Source organism: Anolis carolinensis, unplaced genomic scaffold (genome assembly GCF_035594765.1).
Source record: "Anolis carolinensis isolate JA03-04 unplaced genomic scaffold, rAnoCar3.1.pri scaffold_14, whole genome shotgun sequence".
Classification (NCBI taxonomy): domain Eukaryota; kingdom Metazoa; phylum Chordata; class Lepidosauria; order Squamata; family Dactyloidae; genus Anolis; species Anolis carolinensis.
In genome coordinates, this window is record NW_026943825.1 from 13,443,995 (window position 1) to 13,463,256 (window position 19,262).

A 19,262-nucleotide genomic window follows, 5' to 3' on the forward strand; every position below is an offset into this window, starting at 1 on the left:
GCTAAACGGGCAGGCAGAAGCTTGGATAAGCGAATATCTTGGATAATAAGGAGGGATTAAGGAAAAGCCTATTTAAACATCAAATTAGGTAATGATTTTACAAATTAATCACCAAAACATCATGTTTTACAACAAATTTGACAGAAAAACAGCTGAATACGCAGTAATGTTATGTTGTAATTACTGTATTTACGAATTTAGCACCAAAATATCACGATATATTGAAAACATTGACTACAAAAATGACTTGGATAATCCAGAAACTTGGGTAAGTGAAGCTTGGATAAGTGAGACTCTACTGTATATAGATAGATACAGATATATAAGTGCATAAGGATTGCAAATGCATGCAGGGGGTTAATGCCTATATATCTGTAGGAGAGTTTAATAAAAGCATTTTCCCCCGAAATATTGGTAAGATTGATTGATATATATTTTTCTTCTTCCTGACTTGCAAGGGCCTCTTTCCCTTTTCAAAACATTTCCTTGGTTAAGAGCGAGGGAGGCTTTGGAAAACACACTGATAAGGGAGGGTAAGAGAGAAATACAGTAGAGTCTCACTTATCCAAGCTAAACGTGCTGGCAGAACGTTGGATAAGCGAATATGTTGGATAATAAGGAGGGATTAACATCAAATTAGGTTATGATTTTACAAATGAAGCACCAAAACATCATGTTTTACAACAAATTTGACAGAAAAAGCAGTTCAATACGCAGAAATGTTACGTTGTAATGACTGTATTTACTAATTTAGCACCAAAATATCACGATATATTGAAAACATTGACTACAAAAATGCGTTGGATAATCCAGAACGTTGGATAAGCGAGACTCTACTGTACTAGCTTGGGGACCTGGCGGTGCCTGGGTTCTTAGAAGAAGGCATTGTTTGTTTTGGGGTATTAGGTAATATCAGTTAAGTTTGGTCCAGATCCTCCGTTGGCTGGATTCAATGCTGTCTGGATGAGGGTGAACTACAACTCCCAGATCCGAGGTCAATCATCCCCAAACCAGGCCTGTATGCACAGTTAGTGGCGCTCGGGCTGTGGCGCAGGCTGGAGAGCAGCTGCAATGAATCACTGCAATGAATCACTCTGACCAGGAGGTCATGAGTTCGAGGCTCGCTCGGAGCCTATGTTTGTCTGTCTTTGTTCTATGTTAAAAGGCATTGAATGTTTGCCTATATGTATAATGTGATCCGCCCTGAGTCCCCTTCGGGGTGAGAAAGAAGGGCGGAATATAAATGCTATAAATAAATAAATAATAAATAAATTAGTCATTTTGGGTCTGTGTGCCAAGTTTGGTCGGGATCTGGCGTCAGCTGAGTTCAGTGCTCTCTGGATATGGATGAACTATAATTCCCAAAATCATTCCCACTAATCCCAGCAGTTTGTTCAGTTGGTCGTGGGGCTTCTCTGTGCCAAGTGTGGTCCCAGTCCATTGTCAGTGGGGATCAAGGTACTGCAAGTCCCATCATTCGTGGCAAGTGTGGTCCAGAGCCATCCTTGGTTGGGTTCACATTGCTCTCTGGATGTAAATCAAGTACAACTCTTGTAAATCATGGTGAATTCTCCCCAAACTCTTAATCAGTTGCTGATCAATTCCTCTGTGAACTGTGTGCCGTAGGAAAGGGTTAAGGGAGAGGCATTTTTCACTTTTATTATGTGTATAGATATTTCAGTTTCCTATTCCATTTGCCCCAGTAGTTTCAAAGGCTATGGAGATGCTAGGTCTCTCATGCAGAAGGGACATTCTCATTGGTCTCAGCGCCTTTGTCTTTCTTCTCAATAACATTTCTTCTCAATAATATTTCTTCGCAATAACATGCTATGCTAGTGATATATATATATATATATATATATATATATATATATATATATATATACACACACACACACACACACACACACACACACACACACTAATAATAATAATAATATATAATATTATATATTATTACAATAATATATAATAATTATAACATAAACCTGGCTCTTCCAAAAGGCCTTCGATGTTAATTGTTGCTGGATTGATCTATCTGTCCATTCCATAATAGTCCCATTGTTGTTGTCTTGCCATTTTATACCGCACTTTATTGTCCATTCAACTTGAGATTTCCTTTTCCCATTTCGTAACACTCTGCATTTCGCCTGGGATCTACGAATTAGTCTCCTGTTTTTAACACTGTATCCTGCTTGTTGATTTTAATGATTGTTTTTATTGATGTTGATGTTTTTACTGGGATAATTGTTTTATTGCTTTGTTACTGTTTTGCTTGTTTTATTGGGCCTGGGCCCATGTAAGCTGCCCCGAGTCCCTTCGGGGAGATGGGGCGGGGTATAAAAATAAAGTTGTTATTATTATTATTATTATTATTATTATTATTATTATTGTATATACATATAATATTCATATTATATTGTAATACGATATAATACTAATAATACAATATAATAATTATACATTATATGTTACATGTAATATTACTAATAATATTACAATATATTGATACAGTACAATATAGTAATTTATTACCAGTATTGTACTATGCTAATATAATATTGTATGTAAATTTAATTTGTAAGCCTCTCTGAGTCCCCTTCAGGGTAAGAAGGGCGGCATATAAATGTAGCTAATAATAATAATAATAATTCTCTTTGCATCCCAGGCTGTCGCCGCCAAAGTGGGAATGGACAGCACGACCGCCAACTACTTTGCCTTGTTTGAAGTGATCAATCACTCTTTTGGTAAGCAGGGCCGGAGCCCATTTTCTGCATATCTAAACATTTCTGAATGGTACGATGAGGGTGTTGCCTCTACGTTCATACAACAAAAAGAAAAGAAAAATAAAGTCCTAATTAGAGGGAGAGGAATAATTGTTTTTATCCAATTGCTGCCAGTTAGAAGGCTAAGCTCTGCCCACTTGGTCTCCTAGCAACCCACTCAGCCCAGGGAACAGGCAGAGTTAGGCCTCACTTAGGCCTCTTCCACAGATTATCTGATTTGAACTGGATTATATGGCAGTGTAGACTCAAGGCCCTTCCACACAGCTATATAACCCATTTATAATGTACTTAATGTAAGGTAAAACCTTTACTCTTTACCTTAACTACCACCAATTCCTCAATACTTTATTTCTCATACCACCATACTTCGCCACGGCAACGCGTGGCCGGGCACAGCTAGTGTGTGTGTGTATATATTGTATATACATACAGTAGAGTTCCGGTTAACCGACTTCCGGTTAACCGACACTCCGTATTATCCGAAGTCCCAGGCCCCTTGGGAGGTGCTCATGCATGTTGCTAGGTAGCTTGCTATCTACCTAGCAATGCCCACAAGCACTTCCCAAGAGGCAGGGCGGCGAGCAGAGAAGTGCCCATGTGCGTTGCTAGGTAGATAGCAAGCTACCTAGCAACCCACATGGGTGCTTCGCTAAGCCGAGTGCTTGCTGCTCTGCCCCTTGGGAGGCACCTATGCGCGTTGCTAGGTAGATAGCAAGCTGCCTAGCAACACTCACGGGCGCTTCCTAAGGGGCGGAGCGGTGAGCACTCGGCTTAGGAAGCACCCCTGAGCGTTGTTAGGTAGCTTGTTATCTACCTAGCAACACGCACGGGCACCTCCCAAGAGGCAGGGCAGAAGCGCCCCTGCGCGTTTCTAGGTAGCTTGTTATCTACCTAGCAACACGCACAGGCACCACCCAAGATGCAGGGCAGAAGCGCCCCTGCGCGTTTCTAGGTAGCTTGTTATCTACCTAGCAACACGCACAGGCACCACCCAAGATGCAGTGCAGAAGCGCCCCTGCGCGTTGCTAAGTAGCTTGCTATCTACCTAGTAACGTGCACAGGGCACTTCCTTCGACCGGCTTGCTGGATAATAGGGCCTCCCTATTATCCGTCAGATCCAGTTATTCGACATTCGGCCCGCCCGTTTATGTCGAATAACCAGAACTCTACTGTACATACATATATACACATACATGCATACATTCAATTATTATTCTATTATTATTGTAGTATATTATTACTATTATATTATTATTATATTATTCATTATTCATGACTACATTGAAACTACAATAGAGAGAAATCAGCGTGGAAACTGCAAGAGGTACCATAGATTGTTGTACATGGAAATAATGGTATTAAATAGTTTTTGATGTATTAAATACAGTTATATATTACAATTATATATTTTTGTTATTTAAACTATACCTATTGCGAAATTATGTTTTGTTTGTTTTTCTCAAAGTGACACACCACCCAAGTCATGCTAGGGTTTTTTTTGGTGAATTTTGACACACCAAGCGCAAAAGGTTGCCCATCATTGGTATAAGGTAAAGGTTTTCTCCTGACATTAAGTCCAGTCGTGACCGACTCTGGGGGTTGGTGCTCATCTCCATTTCTAAGCCGAAGAGCCGGCATTGTGCAGAGACACCTCCAAGTTCATGTGGCCAGAATGGCTGCATGGAGCGCCGTTACCTTCCCGCCCGAGTACCTATTGATCTACTCACATTTGCATGTTTTCGAACTGCTAGGTTGGCAGGAGCTGGGGCTAACAGTGGGTGTTCATTCCGCTCCAGGGATTTGAACCTGGGACCTTTTTGTCCGCAAGTTCAGCATCCCAGCGATTTTTCTATAGGAAAGTTAGGGCCTAACTATCTATCTGCCAACCTAGCAGTTCGACATAATTTGCACTTTCGGCCCAGTTCCTTTTGGAGCCAACCCAAGATTTTATCATTATAGTTTTGTATGTGGTTTTTATGACCTGTTTTTATTGTTGTTGTTTATTCATTTGTTTTATATTGTTGATGTCCGGGCTTGGCCCCATGTAAGCCGCCCCGAGTCCCTTCGGGGATGGGGCAGGGTATAAAAATATATTATTATTATTATTATTATTATTATTATTATTATTATTATTATTATTATTAAATGGAGATGAGCACCAACCTACAGAGTTGGATACGACTGGACTTAACGTCAGGGGAAACCTTTACCTTATCTATCTGTAGAAAAGATAGATAGTGGGCTCGGGCTGTGGTGCAGGCTGGAGAGCAGCTGCAATGAATCACTGCAATGAATCACTCTGACCAGGAGGTCATGAGTTCAAGGCCCGCTCGGAGCCTATGTTTGTTTGTCTTTGTTCTATGTTAAAAGGCATTGAATGTTTGCCTATATGTTCTCACCTTCGGGGTGAGAAGGGCAGAATATAAATGCTGTAAATAAATAAATAAGTGTTGTCTTGCTCCATGAGGCCAGAATACCTGGGAAGTATCTGTCTAACATCACAAAGAAAAAGAAGGAGGGAATAGAGAGATGGACAGACAGAGAGAGCCACAACACCACATGGGTTTATTAATAACAGGACCTCTTGGAGGTCTCTCCTTTCTGTGAATCAAATAAGTAACAACAGAAATAGGAAATTGTGAAGGCCTGTCTGACGGGGTTTGTTCTCCTTTTCCCTTTATGTTTTTCCCGCTTTCCCCATAGTGCGGAAGTTGGCTCCCAATGAGTTCCCCCACAAGCTCTATGTGCAGAACTACACCTCGGCCGTCCCCGGGACCTGCCTGACCATCCGGAAATGGCTCTTCACCACGGAAGAGGAGGTCCTCCTGAACGACAACGACCTCGCGGTCACCTATTTCTTCCACCAGGTGGGACCTTTGTGCCGTTTATTTCACATGCGAAGGTGGTGAGCAAGTGGTGGGCAGTTCCATAGGACAGGGCCAAGTTAGGGCTCGTGGATGAAACTGTAAAGGCATAGTGACGCCTGCCTTGACAACAGAGACATCTTGGGAGTTTTAGTGGGCCATAAGTTGAACATGAGTCAACAATGTGGAGCAGGGGTCCCCAAACTTTTTAAGTGGAGGGCCGATTCACAGTCCCTCAGACTGTTAGGGGGCTGGACTAGGATGAAATAGTCCAAAATTAAGATTGTTGTTGTTGTTGTGTGCCTTCAAGTCATTTCAGACTTAGGTCAACCCTAGGTCTAAAGTTTAGGACAGAGGCCAGGTCAATCACCTTGGAAGCCCATGGGCCTTAGTTTGGGGACCCCTGATCTAGATGATCATAAGACCATAGGTAAGGAAAGGGGCCCCCAAAGGCCATCTAGATAATCTCATAAAACCATAGGTAAGGAAAAGGACCCTCAAAGGCCATCTAGATGGTCTCATAGGACCATAGGTAAGGAAAGTGACCTCTAAAAGCCATCTAGATGGTTTCATAAGGCCATAGCTAAGCAAAGAGACCTTCAAAGACCATCTAGACAATCTCATAAGACCATAAGTAAGCAAAAAGACCTCCAAAGACCAGGTAGACTTAGGTCAACCCTAAGTCTAAGGTTTAGGGCAGGGGCCAGGTCAATGACCTTGGAGGGCCGCATCCGCCCCCCGGGCCTTAGTTTGGGGACCCCTGATGTGGAGGATTAGTTAATTGCTGGAAATGTTTGTCTTGCTTTACAGAAAAGTGGGGATTGTGGATTTTAGGCTGAGGGTGAGAAGCCTAGACAGAGCAGGATCAGGAATTGAAATGCTGACTGGCTCGAAAATGCCGCTTGTGTCTTCCAGGCTGTTGATGACGTGAAGAAGGGGTACATCAAGGCTGAGGAGAAGTCCTACCAGTTGCAGAAGCTCTGTGAGCAACGGAAGATGGTCATGGTAAGAGGCGTCCTCTTCTCTGATGGTGGGCTTAGAAAAAAGGAAGCAAGTGGCTGTAAGGTTTCCTGGCGCCACAAAGGACCCTTATTGCCAACATGCAATAATTATAAAGCAAGATACAAATAATAGTATTATTATATTATCAAACCAGGAACAGAAAAAATTTCAAATTTTGTTACATAGTGTAAATTGGTCAAAACGCCAGTTCTGCCCAGGATCATATATAAGGCAGTGATAGAAAAGGCTTTCCTCCTCTCTCACAATTGAAGAGCAGTTAACCTTGTATTATTTCCTAATGTCTTCTGTGTCAGTATAACAATATAATCATACATAATACGAATATTATGCTATAGGTAAGGTAAGGTAAAGGTTTTCCCCTGACATTAAGTCCAGTCGTGACCGACTGTGCGGGTTGGTGCTCATCTCCATTTTTAAGCCAAAGAGCCGGCGTTGTCCGTAGACACCTCCAAGGTCATGTGGCCACAGGCATGACTGCATGGAGCTCCGTTACCTTCCCGCCGGAGCGGTACCTATTGATCTACTCACATTGGCATGTTTTCGAACTGCTAGCTTGGCAGGAGCTGGGGCTAACAGCGGGCGCTCATTCCGCTCCCGGGATTTAAACCTGGGACCTTTTGGTCCGCAAGTTCAGCAGCTCAGCGCTTTAACGCACTGTGCCACCAGGGGCCCCAATATTATGCTATACTAATAATATAATATATTAATATATTATATTAATAATATAATATATTAATATTATGCTATACTAATAATATAATATATTTTATATACATATAAATAGTAATATTGGCATTGAATTCTGCCAGTTTTGTAAGCCGCCTAAGTCCCTTCGGGTGAGAAGGGCGGGATAGAAATGATGGAAATAAATAATAAATAAATATAATATTGATAATAATATTATAATGTAATACAATATAATAATAATAATAATAATAATAATAATAATAATAATAATAATAATAATGTATATTATGTGTTACATGTAATATTATTAATAATATTACAGTATAATGGAGCCCCCGGTGGCGCAGTGTGTTAAAGCGCTGATCTGTTGAACTTACGGACCGAAAGGTCGCAGGTTCGAATCCGTGGAGCGGAATGAGCGCCCACTGTTAGCTCCAGCTTCTGCCAACCTAGCAGTTCGAAAATATGCAAATGTGAGTAGATCAATAGGTATTGCTCTGGTGGGAAGCTAATGGTGCCCCATGCAGTCATGCCAGTGGAGGAGTCTATGGACAACGCCAGCTCTTCGGCTTAGAAATGGAGATGAGCACCAACCCCCAGAATCAGACACAAAATCGGGAAAACCTTTACCTACCTACTCTTAGTGGTCTAGTACAATATAGTAGTATATAATGCTTATATTGTGCAATGCTAATAATATAATATGTTGTATGTACATATAACTTGTAAGCTGCCCTGATAACCTTCGGGGTGAGAAGGGTGGGATATAAATGTTGCAAATAAATAAATCAATAACACCTTTATGGTTCCTTTATCACCTGACGTTGATGGGCACCTGCATGTAAAGATTCCCAGGGATCGCTGTGCAAACACCGCATGGGTGATGTCTGCCCTGACTGACTTCTTCTCCCTTCTGGCTCTTCTCCGCAGTATCTGAACATGTTGCGGACCTGCGAGGGCTACAACGAGATCATCTTCCCGCACTGCTCCTGCGACTCCCGCCGCAAGGGCCACGTGATCACAGCCATCAGCATCAAGCACTTTAAGCTCCACGCCTGCACCGAGGAGGGCCAGCTGGAGGTGAGTGAGCCCTTGCGCCCGTTTTGCTCAGGATCTCTAGTTCCAAACCAATTTGAAATGTAAAAACCCAGAATTTGAAAAAAAAATACGTGGATGACCGGAATCACTGGGTTGCTGTGAGTTTTCCAGGCTATATGGTCATGTTCCAGAAGCATTCTCTCCTGACATTTCACCTACATCTATGGCAGGCATCCTCAGAGGTTGTGAGGATGCCTGGCATCGATGCAGGTGAAATGTCAGGAGAGAATGCTTCTGGAACATGGCCATTATCCCAGAAAAGATCACTTGTGGAAAGAAAAAGCAGGGTGTAAATAAACATAATAATGGGTTGCTGTCTGGCCATGTTCCAGAAGCATTCTCTCCTGACGTTTCGCCTACATCTATGGTAGGCATCCTCAGAGGTTGTGAGGATGCCTGGCATCAATGCAGGTGAAATGTCAGGAGAGAATGCTTTTGGATCACGGCCATCATCCCAGAAAAGATCTCTTTTGTGGAAAGAAAAAGCAGGGTGTAAATAAACATAATAATGGGTTGCTGTCTGGCCATGTTCCAGAAGCATTCTCTCCTGACGTATCGCCTGCATCTATGGCAGGCGTCCTTATAGGTTGTGAGGATGCCTGGCATCGATGCAGGTGAAATGTCAGGAGAGAATGCTTCTGGAACATGGCCATCATCCCAGAAAAGATCTCTCTTGTGGAAAGAAAAATCAGGGTGTAAATAAGCATAATAATGGGTTGCTGTCTGGCCATGTTCCAGAAGCATTCTCTCCTGACGTATTGCCTGCATCTATGGTAGGCGTCCTTATAGGTTGTGAGGATGCCTGGCATCGATGCACGTGAAATGTCAGGAGAGAATGCTTTTGGATCACGGCCATCATCCCAAAAAAGATCTCTTCTGTGAAAAGAAAAAGCAGGGTGTAAATAAACATAATAATGGGTTGCTGTCTGGCCATGTTCCAGAAGCATTCTCTCCTGACGTATTGCCTGCATCTATGGTAGGCGTCCTTATAGGTTGTGAGGATGCCTGGCATCGATGCACGTGAAATGTCAGGAGAGAATGCTTTTGGATCACGGCCATCATCCCAAAAAAGATCTCTTCTGTGAAAAGAAAAAGCAGGGTGTAAATAAACATAATAATGGGTTGCTGTCTGGCCATGTTCCAGAAGCATTCTCTCCTGACGTATTGCCTGCATCTATGGTAGGCGTCCTTATAGGTTGTGAGGATGCCTGGCATCGATGCAGGTGAAATGTCAGGAGAGAATGCTTTTGGATCACGGCCATCATCCCAAAAAAGATCTCTTCTGTGAAAAGAAAAAGCAGGGTGTAAATAAACATAATAATGGGTTGCTGTCTGGCCATGTTCCAGAAGCATTCTCTCATGACGTTTCGCCTGCATCTATGGTAGGCATCCTCAGAGGTTGTGAGGATGCCTGGCATCGATGCAGGTGAAATGTCAGGAGAGAATGCTTTTGGAACATAGCTATCATCCCAGAAAAGATCTCTTTTGTGGAAAGAAAAAGCAGGGTGTAAATAAACATAATAATGGGTTGCTGTCTGGCCATGTTCCAGAAGCATTCTCTCCTGACGTTTCGGCCACATCTATGGTGAGGTCTGTTGGAAACTAGGCAAGTGGGGTTTATATCTCTGTGGAATGATGAGGCCAGTGAATTTTGCCATTGTCCACCTTGATTAGCATTGAATAGCCTTGCAGCTTAAAAGCCTGGCTGCTTTCTGCCTGAGGGAATCCTTTGTTGGGAGGTGTTGGCTGGCCCTCATTGTTTCCTGTCTGGACATTCCACAGATATATAAACCCCCGGATGCCTAGACCTCACAACCTTTGAGAATGCCTACCACAGATGTAGGCGGGGATGATGGATTGTGTTGTTAATTTTCAAGTTTGGGGGGTTTGGGGTTTTGTTGCTTTGTGCGTCACCGTGACGCCAAAAGCCTTTTATATATAGAGATTATATATTGTGCATTATATTGTACTAGCTTTGCCCGGCCATGCGTTGCTGTGGCTTATGGGAATTATTTGTTGACCAGGTGGAATAGGAGTGAATAGCCTTGCAGCGTGAAAGTCTGGCCGTTTTGTGGAGTGGTTGGAGTCGTAGCATTAATCAAAGAGGCGCTTTGAAGTGTGGGTACTTCCTTAGTAGGGGAATTCTTGTTTGGCCAGATTGAATGGTATTGAATAGGTTTGTAGGTTAAAAGCCTGGTTGGTTTGCACATAGGGTATTGTTGCTAGGCGAGGTTGAATGGGACGGAGTAGTGTTGTGGTTTAAAGTTTGGGGGTTTTGTATGATGGGGAAATGTTGGTTGGCCTGGTTGAAAAGTATTGAATAGCCTTGATGGTTGTAAGCCTGGTCGGTTTTTACCTTGCGGAATCCTTGGTTGGTCAGTTTGAATAGGAATTAATAGTGTCGGTGTGGGAGGTTTGAATGGTGGAATTAGCCACCTTGGTTAGTTTTGAATGGCCTTGCAGGTTGAAAGGGTGTTTGTTTACTGTCTGGAGGAATGTTTTGTTGGGAAGTGTTAGCTGGCCCTGATGGTTTTGTTTGTAGAATTCCCAATTTCCCTGCTTTCCGAGTGTTGGTCTTTATTTCGTCTCCTGGTTTTAGAGATCATATTGTTTTCTACTATTATTCCATAGTCTTACATATTATATTTATAATGTTATATTGGGTGGTGAGAATTGGATTATATGAGGTCAGTTGTACATAGTTGTATAAAATGTAGACTGAACTGGATTAGATGGCAGTGTAGAGTGAAGGCGATGTCATAGAGGAATATTATTTAGAATGCCAAGGTAGATAATCCAGTTTAAAGGAGGTATTGGCAGATGAGCCTTGGTATTCTGGGTAATATTGTTGTGTGGCAGGGGTTTGAGTGTAGACTGCCACATCATGGAGTTGAAATCAGATAATCTGTATTTTCTGGGACAGTAGTCTGGATGAGGTCTAAATGCAGTTTGTCTGTGCCCTGGGATACAGGCGTGGACCAACTTGGGCCTTTGCTGCAGGTGGTTTGGACTTCAACTCCCAGCATTCGTCACAGCCTGAGTCCCTTTTGTTTTTTCTCTCAGAAGTTTAAGGTGTTAGGAATGGTGAGAGTTGAAGTTGAAAACAGCTGGAGGGAAGGCTCAAGGGTTGGTGAAGAGTACCTGGTCGCCTGTTGTGGTTGTTGCTGTTGTGACTGTGTTTTTAGTGTAATTGTGTTGTATCTTACTTGAGGCGGGGATGATTGATTGTGTTGGCAATTTTTGAGTTTGGGGGTTTTGGGGTTTTGTTGTTTTGTGAGTCGCCGTGATGCCAAAAGCCTTTTATATATATAGATATTATGTGACAAGTGTAGAAGAAGCCTAAGAGTCTAGATCAGATTTTTCCAAACATTTAATGTTAGTGACACCTTTAAGACCTGCGTCATTTTGCGTTACTACCAAAGGAGAGGTTCAACTAGCCCTTAATAAGAGAGACCGACACCTACATAAATCATAGAATCATAGAATAGTAGAGTTGGAAGAGACCTCATGGGCCATCCAGTCCAACGCCCTGCCAAGAAGAAATCATAATAATGGCATTTATGTGGGCACATCATCGCTCATGAAAACCTTTCATTGATCTTTTTACAAAATACGTTGATTTATTGCTCATTTTACATAGGCAGAAGTTTCTTTTTTTTAATATGAATTTTTATTGATATATAAAATAAACAGATAACAACGAAAGAGTGAGAACAATAATTTTTAACAGAAAGTGAAGAAAAGATTTAGAAGAAGAGAGAGAAATATATATATATATTTGTATATATATACATACACATATCCATACACACATATACATATACACACATATACATATATAAAAATGAAGAAAAAAAATTGAGAAAAATACAAAAAACAAAAAAGACCCCCGAAAAAAACAAAAACAAAAAATAAAAATAAAAATGACTTCCATCTTCACCTTTGCGTTTCCCATTCTGTATAAACTCAAGAGATTGATCCAAAAAGAAAAAAAATTGAATCCGTCTCTTTTTTATAATGATAAGGACTGACCCTGACAAGAGGGTGTTGCCCTTTATATTGGCTTGGTCAATGATTCTTTGCTTTACATAAAGCTTTCGAGGAAAAATGCCCCGAAAATAGAAAAACAAAAAATTTGTTCTTCTAATTCTTCAACTAGTATCCTTCAACTTCTTTTGCTTTCAAATTCGTCTACTTTAGACCAGGCAGAAGTTTCTTGATATGTTCACACTACACTACACTATATACTAACGTGTTGCGACGTGGTTTCTCTCCTTCCAGAACCAGGTCATAGCCTTTGAATGGGACGAGATGCAGCGATGGGACACGGACGAGGAGGGCATGGCCTTTTGCTTCGAATACGCCCGAGGGGAGAAGAAGCCGCGATGGGTGAAGATCTTCACCCCTTACGTAAGCGCAGTAACTTGGGCTGGCCACCAGGGGGCGCCATGAGGACGTAGAGGGGGGTGGAGTGTCCGCCAAGAGCAGCAGCCGGGGTCTCGGAAAGGAAGCATTTACAACCTCTGGAAGGATGACTGTTTCTTCCCTCCCTTCTCTCTGCAGTTTAACTACATGCACGAGTGTTTCGAGCGGGTTTTCTGCGAGCTCAAGTGGCGGAAAGAGGTGAGGGATTATGACAGCCAGTGCCCATGTTATATCTATCTCTTAGCTTGGACGCCAAGCATTGCCCGGGTTATTTGAAAAAGTTAATTACCGTACATACTCGAGTATAAGCCGACCCTAATATAAGCCGAGGCACCTAATTGAATCATAGAATCATAGAATAGTAGAGTTGGAAGAGACCTCAAGGGCCATCTAGTCCAACCCCCCGCTAAGAAGCAGGAAATCGCATTCAAAGCACCCCCGACAGATGGCCATCCAGCCTCTGCTTAAAAGCCTCCAAAGAAGGAGCCTCCACCACAGTCCGGGGGAGAGAGTTCCACTGCCGAACAGCCCTCACAGTGAGGAAGTTCTTCCTGATGTTCAGGTGGAATCTCCTTTCCTGTAGTTTGAAGCCATTGTTCCGTGTCCTAGTCTGCAGGGCAGCAGAAAATAAGCTTGCTCCCTCCTCCCTATGACTTCCCCTCACATATTTGTACATGGCTATCATGTCTCCTCTCAGCCTTCTCTTCTGCAGGCTAAACATGCCCAGCTCTTTAAGCCTCTCCTCATAGGGCTTGTTCTCCAGACCCTTAATCATTTTAGTCGCCCTCCTCTGGACGCTTTCCAGCTTGTCAGCATCTCCCTTCATCTGCGGTGCCCAAAACTGGACACAGTATTCCAGGTGTGGTCTGACCAAGGCAGAATAGAGGGGGAGCATGACTTCCCTGGATCTAGACGCTATTCCCCTATTGATGCAGGACAGAATCCCATTGGCTTTTTTAGCTGCCGCATCACATTGTAGGCTCATGTTTAACTTGTTGTCCACGAGGACTCCAAGATCTTTTTCGCACACACTGCTGTCAAGCCAGGCGTCCCCCATTCTGTATCTTTGATTTCCATTTTTTCTGCCGAAGTGAAGTATCTTGCATTTGTCCCTGTTGAACTTCATTTTGTTAGTTTCGGCCCATCTCTCTAGTCTGTCAAGATCGTTTTGAATTCTGCTCCTGTCTTCTGTAATTTTATCACAAAAAACTGGGATAACTTATTGACTCGAGTATAAGCCGAGGGTGGGAAATGCAGCAGTTATGGGTAAATTTCAAAATAAAAATAGATACCAATAAAATTTCATTAATCGAGGCATCAGTAGGATAAATGTACAGAAGAGTCTCACTTATCCAAGCTAAACGGGCTGGCAGAAGCTTGGATAAGTGAATATCTTAGATCAGGGGTCCCCAAACTAAGGCCCGGGGGCCGGATGCAGCCCTCCGAGGTCATTTACCTGGCCCCCGCCCTCAGTTTTATAATATAATATATTGTATATACATATAATATTGATAATAATATTATAATGTAATACAATATAACACTAATAATAATACCATATAATAATATTAATTATATATTCTATATGACATATAATATTACTAATAATATTACAGTATAGTGGTATAGTTCAATAAAGTAATATATAATGCTAATATTGTGTTATGCTAATAATATAATATATTGTATGTACATATAATTTGTAAGCCACTCTGAGTCCCCTTTGGGGTGAGAAGGGTGTGATACAAATGTAGTAAATAAATGCAGTAAATAAATAAATACATTTTAGACTTAGGCTCGCCCAAAGTCTGAAATGACTTGAAGGCACACAACAGCAACAACAACAACTCTAATTCACTTGACTATCTCATTGGCCAGAAGCAGAAGCACACTTCCCATTGAAATCCTGATAAATGTATGTTGGTTAAAATTATTTTTATTTTAAAATATTGTAATGTTCTTTCATTGTTCTTGTTGTTGTTTTTGCACTACAAATAAGACATGTGCAGTGTGCATCAGAATTTGTTTGTATTTTTTTTTTCAAATGATAATCCGGCCCCTCAACAGTCTGAAGGATTGTGGACCGGCCCTCGGCTTAAAAAGTTTGAGGACCCCTGTCTTAGATAATAAGGAGGGATTAAGGAAAAGCCTATTAAACATCAAATTAGGTTATGATTTTACAAATTAAGCACCAAAACATCATGTTATGCAACAAATTTGATAGAAAAAGTAGTTCAATACACAGTTATGTTATGTTGGAATTACTGTATTTACAAATTTAGCACCAAAATATCACGATATATTGAAAACATTGACGACAAAAATGGCTTGGATTATCCAGAGGCTTGGATAAGTGAGACTCTACTGTATTTTAAAGAAAAGCAATAAACTAGTGGAAAAGTAGGGGCAACAAAAACAATGTGGTATCAACAATAACCTAATAATAATAATGATAATAATAAAAACTTCATATGGATCCCACCCTATCTCCCCATGGGGACCCAGGCCAGCTTCCAACATAGTAACAGGCAAACATTCAATGCTTATATAAACAATGCAGAGCTAGATATAGATCTATAATTATAGACACTAATTTCACATACGCATTTCCCCCTGAAACGTTTGCAAATCCCTCTGTGTGTGTATGTGTGCATTTCCCCTACAATATTTGCAAGCCCTCTCTCTCTCTCTCTCTTTATATATATATATTCATATCTATCCAGACATCTCTCTTTATATAGATATTTGCAGAGACTTGCAAACATATGAGGGGAAATTAATATATAAAATTAATGTATACATATAAAGGCACATAGAGATTGCAAAAGCTTGCAAAGGGTTAATGCCTATATATCTGTAGGAGAGTTTAACAAATATTTCAGGGGGAAATGCTTTCCTAATTTATATATTTTTCTTCTTCCTGACTTGCAAGGGCATATTTCTCTTTTCAAAGCATTCCCTTGATTAAGAGCGAGGGAGGATTTGCAAAAGTAAACACACTGATAAGAGAGGAGAAGAGAGAAATAGATCACATATTGCAAGCAATAGCCTGCAGGCTCCCCGGCCTTGACCTTGACCCGATTATAAGCCGGGGGAGGCTTTTTCAGCTATTAACTGTGGGTAAACTACAATTCACATCATGCCAGGTTAACCCTGAGAAATTCCATCAGTACTTAAAAGTTCGTTATGTTGGGCAAGTTTGCTCTGGATGCCTCATATAGATAAATGAGTTTGTAAAGTACTGCTCCAGTAAATTCCCCCCTTGTGTCCTCAGCTCTTCCCCCTTCTCCCTTCCTGCAGCGTAATAATAATAATAATTATTATTATTATTACTATTATTATTATTATAAGATAATAATAAGAATTCAAGACTATCTTGAAGAAAAAAACATCTTGCCAGATGAACAGAAAGGCAACAAACGGAAAAGCAGGGGCACAAAAGACCAGTTATTGATTGACAAAATGATCCTGGAGAACTGTAAGAGCCGAAAAGCTAATCTTCACATAACGTGGATTGACTACAAAAAGGCCTTTGACTCACTCCCACACAGCTGGATCATCAAGTGCCTGGATGCCATCGGGATTTGTAAAAACGTTGGCACCTTCATTGAAAACATGATGGAGCACTGGAAAACTGAACTGTCTGTTGGAAATGAAAGCTATGGACTTGTCAACATCAGAAGAGGAATTTTCCGGGGAGATTCATTGTCCCTTCTGCTTTTCATTATTGCCATGATCCCTCTGTCAACAATCTTACAAAAAACAAATCTCAGCTACCAAACATCTAAGAATTCTCACAAAATTTTACATTTGATGTACATGGATGACCTGAAGCTATATGGGAAAACAGAAACTGAAATTCAGTCTCTGACCAACACTGTCCGAATTTTTAGCACTGATATCAGCATGGAGTTTGGTTTGGACAAATGTTCAACAGTGGCATTGAAGAAGGGAAAAATCATTGAAAGTGAGGGCATAAATATGCCTAATGGCCAAACAATAAAATGTCACCAGCCAGAGGCCTATAAATATCTGGGCATATTACAGCTGGACAACATCAAGCATGAACATGTGAAAACTGTGGTCAGCAAAGAATACACACAAAGGGTCAGAAAAATTCTCAAAAGCAAGCTCAATGGAGGCAACACCATCAAGGCCATAAACACCTGGGCCATACCTGTCATAAGATATACTGCTGGCATCATAAACTGGACACAGATGGAACTGGACAATTTGGACAGAAAAACAAGAAAACTCATGACCATCCATCATTCACTGCACCCTCGCAGTGATGTTGACCGGCTATATCTGCCTAGAAGATCAGGGGGCAGAGGACTCTTACAAGTCAAACAAGCAGTCAAAGAAGAAGAACATGCCCTGGCAGAATATGGAAAGCAAAGTGAAGAACCTGCTTTGATTGAAGTCAAAAATCAGAAACTCCTCAAAGCACAGCAGACAAAAAACCAGTACAAGAAAACCGCACTACAAACTAGAGCTGACAACTGGCACAACAAAACATTGCATGGAAAGTTCCTTGACAAAATTGAAGGAAAAGCTGATAAGGAGAAGACCTGGCTCTGGCTCACAAATGGGACCCTGAAGAAGGAGACAGAAGGCCTGATCCTTGCAGCCCAGGAGCAAGACATCAGGACAAAGGCAATTAAGGCCAAGATCGAAAAATCAGCTGATGACCCAAAATGCAGACTGTGCAAGGAAACAGATGAAACCATTGATCATATCCTCAGCTGCTGTAAGAAAATTGCACAGACAGACTACAAACAGAGGCACAACTATGTGGCCCAAATGATTCATTGGAACTTATGCCTCAAGTACCACCTCCCAGCAGCAAAGAACTGGTGGGATCACAAACCTGCAAAAGTATTGGAAAATGAGCACGCAAAGATACTGTAGGACTTCCGAATCCAGACTGACAAAGTTCTGGAACACAACACACCAGACATCACAGTTGTGGAAAAGAACAAGGTTTGGATCATTGATGTTGCCATCCCAGGTGACAGTCGCATTGACGAAAAACAACAGGAAAAACTCAGCTGCTATCAGGACCTCAAGATTGAACTGCAAATACTCTGGCAGAAACCAGTGCAGGTGGTCCCGGTGGTGATGGGCACACTGGGTGCCGTGCCGAAAGATCTCAGCCGGCATTTGGAAACAATAGACATTGACAAAATCACGATCTGCCAACTGCAAAAAGCCACCCTGCTGGGATCTGCACGCATCATCCGAAAATACATCACACAGTCCTAGACACTTGGGAAGTGTTCGACTTGTGATTTTGTGAAACGAAACCCAGCATATCTATCTTGTTTGCTGTGTCATACAACGTCGTTGTGTCAATAATAATAATAATAATAAAACTTTATTTATACCCCGCCACCATCTCCCCAATGGGGACTCGGGACGGCTTACATGGGGCCATGCCCAGGACAATACAATATAACCATATCATAATGCAATTAAATAATACAATACATAAAATAAACAGTACAACATAAGATCAAAATAGCAATATAACAAGGGCCGGCCGCATGAACACTACATTTAAAAACTAGATTAAAAATTAAAAACTCTGGGTAGCCCCCATTGTTGGAAACGGAGGAGAGAGGCGGCAAATTTACTGGGGCAGACCTTTTCAAACTCATTTATCTGTATGAGACGTGCCTAGATTTCAGTGGGGATTACGTGAGATTGTAGTATTGAAATGTGTCTTTCAGCTGCATATGGTAAATAATTTCTCCTATACTTTGTCCTTTTTAAAATCCAAAACGTAACCTACTTTGTGGATAGCCCTCGTATATAATATGATCCGCCCTGAGTCCCCTTTGGGGTGAGAAGGGTGGAATATAAATACTGCAAATAAATGAATGAATGAATGAATGAATAGGAACCCTCTCCTCTTAAAGCCTGTAAATGCCTGGTAACTCAACCTCTCTGTCCCTCTGAAGGTGGAAGAAGAAGCGACAGACAAAGACAACAAGAATTGCAGTAAAGACAATATGTGCAGCAAGGTAACAAACAGCGGGTGGGACGATAATGCTTTTCTCCGATTGCAGGTTAGTAGCGCAAGGGGCGTCTTCCTCCCCCAACTCCTCCTCCTCCTCCTCCTCCTCCTCCTTTCCGCCCCATTGCCAGACGGACCCAGAATCTGAGTCCAGCTGCCTTTTGCCCCTAGCTCTGCTTTTCAAAGGGTTCTGATGTGGGAGACTAGGAATTTTTCTCCCTAATGCAGTGGTTCCCAACCTTTGGGCCTTCAGGTGTTTTGGACTATGCGCAGATGCAACCACCAAAGACTCAGAGAGGAGACCTTTTTTTAAAAAAAATTCTTTCTTCTTATTCACTTTAGATGGTATTGCAACAGAGG

The 19,262-nt window shown here is 41.7% G+C and overlaps 1 protein-coding gene and 1 long non-coding RNA gene across 3 annotated transcripts in view; one reads left to right on the top strand and one right to left on the bottom strand.

Annotated features, from left to right (window-relative positions):
• Nucleotides 1–19,262, top strand: part of snx27 (sorting nexin 27) — a 69,329-nt gene that overhangs the window by 46,620 nt on the left and 3,447 nt on the right. Inside the window, exons 6-12 of one of the 2 annotated variants that reach the window (XM_062965283.1) lie at nt 2,669–2,747; nt 5,490–5,653; nt 6,566–6,655; nt 8,291–8,440; nt 12,740–12,868; nt 13,022–13,081; nt 18,847–18,909. In XM_062965283.1, the coding sequence (XP_062821353.1) occupies nt 2,669–2,747; nt 5,490–5,653; nt 6,566–6,655; nt 8,291–8,440; nt 12,740–12,868; nt 13,022–13,081; nt 18,847–18,909 (735 nt within the window). Of the gene's footprint in view, nt 1–2,668; nt 2,748–5,489; nt 5,654–6,565; nt 6,656–8,290; nt 8,441–12,739; nt 12,869–13,021; nt 13,082–18,846; nt 18,955–19,262 lie in introns of both variants that reach the window. The other variant, XM_062965282.1, reaches the window with a different exon arrangement.
• Nucleotides 11,129–19,262, bottom strand: part of LOC134294391 (uncharacterized) — a 74,334-nt gene continuing 66,200 nt past the window's right edge. Inside the window, exon 2 of the long non-coding RNA XR_010001313.1 lies at nt 11,129–11,284. This is a non-coding gene — a long non-coding RNA (uncharacterized LOC134294391). The remainder of the gene's footprint in view (nt 11,285–19,262) is intronic.